Source organism: Vigna radiata, unplaced genomic scaffold, assembly GCF_000741045.1.
Source record: "Vigna radiata var. radiata cultivar VC1973A unplaced genomic scaffold, Vradiata_ver6 scaffold_158, whole genome shotgun sequence".
NCBI classification, from domain to species: domain Eukaryota; kingdom Viridiplantae; phylum Streptophyta; class Magnoliopsida; order Fabales; family Fabaceae; genus Vigna; species Vigna radiata.
The window spans coordinates 370,576-378,487 of NW_014542914.1; the positions used below are offsets into that span (position 1 = coordinate 370,576).

Genomic DNA, 7,912 nt, shown 5'->3' on the forward strand with positions numbered 1-7,912 from the left:
TCGAAAACATTTCTTAGAAGATCCATCAATAATATCAGAATCAAAAGTCTATCTTAATAATTGAATGGATTCATGTATCGGAAGTTTTCTTGACTGTCACACAAAGTTCTTATGAATATGAATTTGAACAATAATATATTCTACAAGGGTGTTGAATACAAAATTATTTTCAAATCGATATGTGCTAAAAGGGATTCATTCTGCATAATTTCAAACAATACACTTTATATAAGAGAGCTTATAACATCGATAATATGATGAAGGTTAACTCATCCCATACTTTCGTTATATGGTTTGTAACAAATATGTAGAAAAAGATAATCAGAACTATTTAAGGAATTTAACCCTTTCATTAAATAAATTTTCATGTACAGACCAGACAATGAAGTTTTGGTCCTATATTTAAGAAAAATAAAGTTATGAATCAATAATCATCACAAACCATATTGAAACATACTGTTGCTAGGACATCCTATTATTTGTGTAGCATTATGCTTTTCATGATTTCATATTGTAATGAGGAGTTTTAGAAAGTACTAGATTGACGATGTTGGTTGGTAAAGGAGGTTATAGGAGCGTGTCAACAGACAACAGGTGTTATGGAAGTGCTTATCACTGTCAATCGTATTTAAATCTGATGTTTGGTGATACCAAATTTCAGAAAATATGCAGAGTTAGATGTTGTTAGCCCTTCAAGGTTTTAGGTTAGTTTCTTGAATAAAAAAAGGTAAATAATATAATACGATAAGAAGAGGATAAAAAAGTATTAGATTTTTTTTTTTAATATTGTAAAGAACTAAAATAAACAGTACTCATTATAAAAGGTTAACTGTTATGAATACTAACCAATGAAGTTGGTATGAGAGAAACTTATTTTCAAACAAGTGTTGTATACAAATTATTCAAACTTTAATTTTGATCCATTATTTATTTTGAAAAAAAAAAATTTAACTCTTTTTACAACGCATATGTACTAGTTTGTGATTGGTCCGTTTCAAATGTTTTTTTAAAAGTAAATTCCAACAAACCAATAAAATGATGACACGTATCCTGTTATCAAAAAGTTGTTAAAAAGTATTGTTAAAATATCATCGTCTATTTAGTTTTGAGACTGAGGCAGAACAATTCCAATGCGTGTAATTGAACTACATATGTTGTTTGGCTTTAGTCTCTATGAACTTGGTTTTTGGACATAAACTTGGTACCACTCTGTAGAGTTTCAATGAATCAAATATTTAACACACTATTTAATTAGCTACAAGTGTTTTGGGTCAACAATTAAGAATAAACAGTGGCAATCGAATTTTTTCTCCTCAAAATAGGATTCGAGTGTTCCTAAAAAGGTGTTTAGAAAAGTATAACAATGGAATCTGCATGCAACAAATAAAAAACTATTTTGTTTAGATTAAATGGCAACCACAAGTTTAAAAGCCATCACATTTTTTATAAACTATATAGAAGATAAGCACACTACAAAAATACAAATAGAGAGAGAATGTGAAGATAAACTACATTAATAACATCCTTAGTTGTCGTTTTTATATCTCAATAAAGAAATGAAATTTGAGACAGATTCATCCAACCATGGTCCTCTTCCGCCCTCTTTGTCGCACTGCAAGTTGTGAAAATGTATGGAAGTAAGAAGCATGTATTGAAGAAAAAGTGTTAAAGTTGAACAAAGTAGAAGAGGGAGGGTATAACCTTGTGCTAGCTTGTTTAACGTGGATGACCACTGTTTTGACGACTTCCTGTATGCAGCAAGAATTTGATCCATCTGTCCAGACAAAACCCAATATTCAAAATTGTTAGTCAATTGATTAGTTGTTTATAATCATAAATCCGTTAGACTAAGCAGAAAACATATTATAGAAAAAGGCGTCGGTCTCTCTTTGCAGAATGTGAAGTTCGATGACATGGATCCACAGGGTGGTGAAGTAAATCTCAGCTTCTTTGACACAAAAGGAAGTGCTAGTGTTTGTCAATGAGAAGTTCATTTGTGAGATAAAGAGTTCATCCTATTCAATGCTTTGTTTCTTTAGCACAAACATTGCCCAAATCAACTTTAGTGCATACACTAGAAAGTCTTGATTGTAAACAGTTGAAAACAGGAATAGGAAATTGGGCAAAAAACTTATCACAAGCATGGCAGACCTCTCACATTGACAGCTTTAATTAAGTATTAACACAAGAGCATGTTTATGAAAATTAAGATGTAAATTGTAACGCTTTAAACTAGGTGTACTAAAGCTAGTTTCAACATATGATTTTTAGTAAAACGTACCCCAAATTATGTTATATGCTACTTTTTAGCACTAGCTAGGTGGAGTACCCCTCTAATTCAAATTCTTAAAACAGAAAAATAACTGTTTTCATCTCCTTAATTTTCTATTTTCTATGGCATCACAGTTAAAGGGAAACGAAAAGTTGGCTTACCACATTCCCACATGATGAATGCATTGAGATAAGAGATCTTTCCAGAACATACAAATCAACAGCTTTATCTTCTGGAAGAGTTGAAGTGAAGCTCAAACCAAAATCAATAAGAACCTATGCAAAATACACTTGAATTCTGTAACAACCATTGACAATATTTTTCATGTTGCATAGCATTAATGGGTAATTGGATATTACAGGACCTAAGACATGAATGAACTCACCAACTGCTTGGTATCACTCTTCAACAACATGTTTGATGTTGTTAAATCACCATGAATAAGACCACCATCATGTAACTTCCCAATTGCTTCACCAATTTGGGATGCAATATTGTCCAGCCACTCTTTATCAGTCCCACGTGACCCGATTTCAAGGAACACATCTTTGACTGAAGGGCCAGTAACATATTCAAATGTTAAAGTGTGCAATACATGATCCACAGCATACAGCACAGGAGTACAAACACCAAGTCGCCTTGCTTTGGTCATGCACCTAGCCTCCTGCTCAAAAAAAAAAAAAAAACAATTGGTGAAATAAAGCATTCAAGAAATGAAACAATGCACAGCTTAATATACAGAGCTTCAGTGTAAAACATAACAAAAATTTTCTAAATCTAACCGCATTTAAGCGCTTGAGGGTCAATTTTGAATCCAAAACTGGATGCCTGTACTTCTTTGAGAAGCGTTCCTTGACAACGGATTTCCTTCCCACAAAAGAAGACTCAAAAACCCTCTACAAAAAGGAACGCAAAAGGCCATAATTTAGTCAGTGCTATTTCATAAAAAAGAATCATCCAAAGCAGTGGGTTGAAGAACTACCCCAACAACAAACAAAAACCTTATCCTACTGGGTAAGATTAACTATATGGATCTCAAAATGCTGATGGAGTCAATTGCTAGGAATTTCCACTAAGCTTGAATTGAAACTTTTAGAGGAAGAGCATTCCATAGTACCCTCACCAACAACATCCCACCTCATACTATGAAGAACAAAGTAACCTCATTAACAACATATCAAAAGGTACTCTAATTATTTTTCCACTGAACCAAACAACTGGAAAGAGAAAAATGAAACTTTCTCTGACCTGTGAGGATATAACCGTGGAAGAAGGCATATAATTTTTTTTTTTCTCTTAGCCCTTCACTGGGATGGCCTTCTTGGTGAATACATGACTGTGTTGTAGTGTTTGGTCTAAACTGGAGAGTCGTATAACCTACCAGCTATATTTGGTTCAATGGAGAAATAACGAGAGTACCTTTAGGATGTTTTCGGTGAGGCTACTTTTCGCTATCAGAAACTTTATTCTCATGAAATTAATTCATCAGGGTCCTTTTTGCTAGCAATTGTTACCAATTTCCTCTAAAATTAAAACTTTACACCCTCAAAGGGCAGAAAACCAGAAATCAATTACTACCAAACAATACAATGGAGTGATTGCACATACAAGGTGAGTGCACCAGTAAAAAAACAAGAAAAGATAGAAATTTTACATCAAGGCTAGGTGTTAATTAATTCTACAAATCCAGGATGTGATTACACTTACAGCTTCAGCTCCTTGTTTGAGCAGAATGAGTGAAGTATCTCTTGAGTCAACTTCAGTCTCCATATATTCAACTCTTAGGCAGTGAAATTCCTGGTGTTTTCAACTCTCTTCAGCAACAACTATGTGCTAAAAAAGGAAAGGGAAAAACGATTACACAGCGGAAAAATAAAGAAGACAAAAAAAAAACTATGTAGATGTAGAAACTAATTCTAGTATGAATTGGAGTTGAGTAAATTCAGTAATTTCTAATACAATTAATTGAGAAGTTAACGGAATATGGTAAAGAACAATTGCAATGATATCATGCAGTAATTGGCATCAATAAAAAGAAGAAGTTAATTGCAGCCACCACAAGTTCAGGAACAAACCTTACGAGTGCCACAGTTAGGGTAACAGAACTGAACAAATAAAACGGGACGTTTTGCGCCTTTTTTTTAATGTACAATATCCACTTCAAACAAACCGGTCCGGTCTGCAGGCTAACCGGGTTGGACGGTTCGTTGAAAAAAAGTTCAAAGATACTTAAGATTTTCGTTGATTTATTTTTATTTTTTTAAAGTATCTGCACATGCATAAGAGAAATAGTTGTGACATTAGAATATATGTTAGAGAATGAAGCATAAGAGTGTTACGGTAAAAGAACAAAGCTGTTATGTTGAGAAATAAAAGCACCAAACCCCTTCTTTCAAATTCTCAAGCTTCAATATTCCGTTATCTGCCATCACAACCTTCCCTGCCCCAAATCAAGCAAACCCATGCACACGTCGTCGTTTTGGGCTATGCTCGTCTCACCGTTCACCTTCTCTCTCTACTTTCTTTCTCCTCCATTCTTCCTTTCCCTCTCCGATACTCACTCTCTCTCTTCAGCGCAATTCCGTTCCCCACTGTATTTGCCTTCAACTCCCTCATCCGCTGCCACGCCAAAGCCAACTCGTCGCCGTCTCTCTCTCTTTCTCTCTACTCCGCATTGCGACGCCGTTTTCTCAACCCCAACCAGCACACCTTCACCTTCCTGCTCCATGCCTGCTCCAAGAACTTAAAACTTAAGGGAAACAACAAGTTGGGTGTTCAAGTTCATTCGCACGTGATCAAGCTCGGTTATGCTTGCCACGTGTTTGTCCGGAACGCTCTGATTCACTTCTATTTCGAGTGTGGTGATGCTGATTCTTCCCAAAGGGTGTTTGAGGAAGATGCCCTTTGCAGCGATGTGGTCACGTGGAACTCCATGCTGGCTGGTGCAGTGAGAAATGGGGATGTTCGGGTTGCGGAGAAGATGTTTGGTGAAATGCCTGAAAGGGATGTTGTTTCTTGGAGTACTATGATAATGGGGTATGTTCAAAATGGACTTTTTGAAGATGGGTTGGAGTGTTTTAGAGACATGAGGAAGAAGAGAGTGAGACCAAATGAAGCTATATTGGTTACCTTGCTTTCGGTTTCGGCTCAGTTGGGTTTGCTTTGTTATGGGAGATTCATTCATTCCACCATTGAGGCAATGAGATTTCCAATGACGGTTCTTATAGGGACTGCTTTGGTTGACATGTATGCAAAGTGTGGTTGTATTGAAAAGGCGAGAATCTTGTTTGATGGGATGGTGAAGAAGGATGTGTGGACGTGGAATGTTATGATCTGCGGTCTTGCTTCGCATGATTGCGCCAAGGAGGCGCTCGCACTATTTGACAGGTTCATTGATGAAGGCTTTCTTCCTGTGAATGTGACATTTGTGGGTGTACTTAATGCTTGTAGTAGGGCTGGTTTGGTTGGTGAAGGGAAGCATTATTTTAAGTTGATGGTAGATGGTTATGGCATTCAGCATGAGATGGAGCACTATGGGTGCATGGTTGATCTCCTTGCTCATGCCGGTTTAGTTGATGAGGCAGTTAAGTTGATTGAGGGAATGGCAATTACGCCCGATCCTGTGATGTGGGCGACGCTGCTTGATGCATGTAAGCTTCATGGATTTGTGGAGATGGGGGAGAAGATTGGGATTAAGTTGATAGAGTTGGATCCAACCCATGACGGGCATTATGTGCAGTTAGCTGGAATATATGCGAAAGAGAGAAAGTGGGAGGATGTAGTTAGAATTCGGGAATTATTGAGTGAGAGAATTGCCGGCAAAGTTGCTGGTTGGAGTTTGGTTGAACTGCAGGGTAGAGTTCATCGCTTTGTTGCTGGGGGCAGAGAGCATGAATGTTCTTCAGATATTTACAAAATGCTTGAAACAATTGGACTGGGGATAACTGAAGCAGGTTTACTAACTGAAACGTTTTGACTGTGGTGCATAATATAGGAGGAGAATACAAGTAACGAACATGCTATTAAAGATCACAGTGAAAAGTTATGAATTACTCTAGGCTTTTGGTAACGGCATTTCGTGACACATCAGAAATGTGGAAGATTTTAGAGTTTAAGAGGACTGTTACCAGTAATCAAGATTGTGTCCAAACTCCAAAGTGTTTGACAGCCAGAGAGATACAGATAGTTAGGGATGTTTCACCATTCAACAAAAGGATATATATTCCCTTGGTAGGGTGTGTTTAGAAATCCGTTGCTTACTGTTGATTGGTTTGTATTGAATGTGGGTTTAGTTGGATGGAACTGATATGCAAGCACACTCTTAATTATGGATATGCTATTTTTATGATAACATTTTTTTTTCTTCTAAGTTTGTGTTTCCCTACAAAATTTAATTAATTTCCTCACTGCAGGAGTTTAATAGAGATGAAACAACAACAGCAAAATGAACAAATGAAAATAAGGGGGAAGAAAATGGAAAATGAAAGCCTATATTCTTCCTGGATTCCTCCATTCAACTGCACATCAATAGGATATCTCCTCACTCTCTTGTCCACACTAGCACCAATTACCAAACATTTTAGATATGATTTTCTACATTAATCTCAGACGTGATCATCAGAAATTCATAGTTAGAGATCCATATCGTAATCTTGATTCTTTTATTATCAAAGTGTTTCCAAACCTGTTGTAATTCTAGCTTTTACGTTTGCCATATCAGAATGCTATTTGTTGGTGGCAATGTGTCCTAACACAGGGTGAGAGCATAATGACATCAACTTTGTAATTAAATATGCCTCTAAAAAAATATTTAAAGAAAAAATCTGATTAGAACTTGGACGCCTATGAACATAGTTCCATATACGAGTTATCAAAGTCATGCCAAGACAGCTGATAGAATCAATTGACAGAGTAATGACTCGTAATAGATAAGGGTTGTGTATCCGTAAAGAAATCTGAAACATTACTTTTACAAGATGAAAGATTTATGTGACTAGGGATATTATTGGCAGAAGAGGATAATAAAGAAGATACGACACCTTTCATTTTCATATATTCTTTCACACAGTTAAATTTTTTACATTTATGTGACACTACTCTTACTTTTTTTTCTCTCTTCTTCTTGAAAAACTACAAAACTTTTCACTTTTTAGACTACTTTATCCTTGTATTTTATGTCAAATGAATGTAAAAATGTGTCATGATATTATTACTCTTTTCTTTTTTATCTTCAACTTTGTCACAATTTTTATTTATTTATCATCCTTCTATTCAAAATTCATTAAACCACACGTTACTACGAGAGTTAATTTATTTCATAATCCTTTTCAATTTTACTACTAATGACGGACCTTTTAAGGGGCAGGAGGGCTATGACCTCCAAATCTTTTTAAAAAATTTGAATTTTGTATATTAAGAATTTTCGAATTTTTTTTTTTAAATTTTCAAATTATATTAATATATATTAGGAACTGACGAAAATTAAACTAAGTATTTTTTATTTCTTTTATAAAACATAACATTTAATGTTAATAAATAATAAAACATAAAATCAAATATAATAAAAATAAAAATATTTATGAAGATATTTTATTGATAATTTATTTTCTATTATTAAATATAATATGACATTTTTAAAAA

General features: G+C 35.0%; 2 protein-coding genes across 3 annotated transcripts; one reads left to right on the forward strand and one right to left on the reverse strand.

The window, feature by feature from the left end:
• Nucleotides 1–1,375: 1,375 nt before the first annotated feature.
• On the reverse strand, nucleotides 1,376–4,465 carry LOC106752463 (TP53-regulating kinase). 2 transcript variants are annotated; one of them, XM_014634144.2, is made up of 7 exons: nucleotides 4,348–4,465; nucleotides 3,980–4,105; nucleotides 3,055–3,168; nucleotides 2,658–2,936; nucleotides 2,434–2,547; nucleotides 1,702–1,774; nucleotides 1,376–1,612 (listed from the first exon to the last, which is right to left on the reverse strand). In XM_014634144.2, the coding sequence occupies exons 2-7, from the start codon at nucleotides 4,040–4,042 to the stop codon at nucleotides 1,575–1,577; spliced, it is 681 nt and encodes a 226-aa protein (XP_014489630.1). In that variant the 5' UTR covers nucleotides 4,043–4,105; nucleotides 4,348–4,465; the 3' UTR covers nucleotides 1,376–1,574. The 2 variants fall into 2 exon arrangements, with proteins under 2 accessions (XP_014489630.1, XP_014489632.1); XM_014634146.2 differs by lacking the exon at nucleotides 4,348–4,465 and adding an exon at nucleotides 4,232–4,315.
• Nucleotides 4,466–4,526: 61 nt separating this feature from the next.
• Nucleotides 4,527–7,004, forward strand: LOC106752443 (pentatricopeptide repeat-containing protein At5g48910). Its single transcript, XM_014634127.2, has 2 exons — nucleotides 4,527–6,502; nucleotides 6,685–7,004. The coding sequence occupies exon 1, from the start codon at nucleotides 4,632–4,634 to the stop codon at nucleotides 6,246–6,248; it is 1,617 nt and encodes a 538-aa protein (XP_014489613.1). The 5' UTR covers nucleotides 4,527–4,631; the 3' UTR covers nucleotides 6,249–6,502; nucleotides 6,685–7,004.
• Nucleotides 7,005–7,912: the final 908 nt, after the last annotated feature.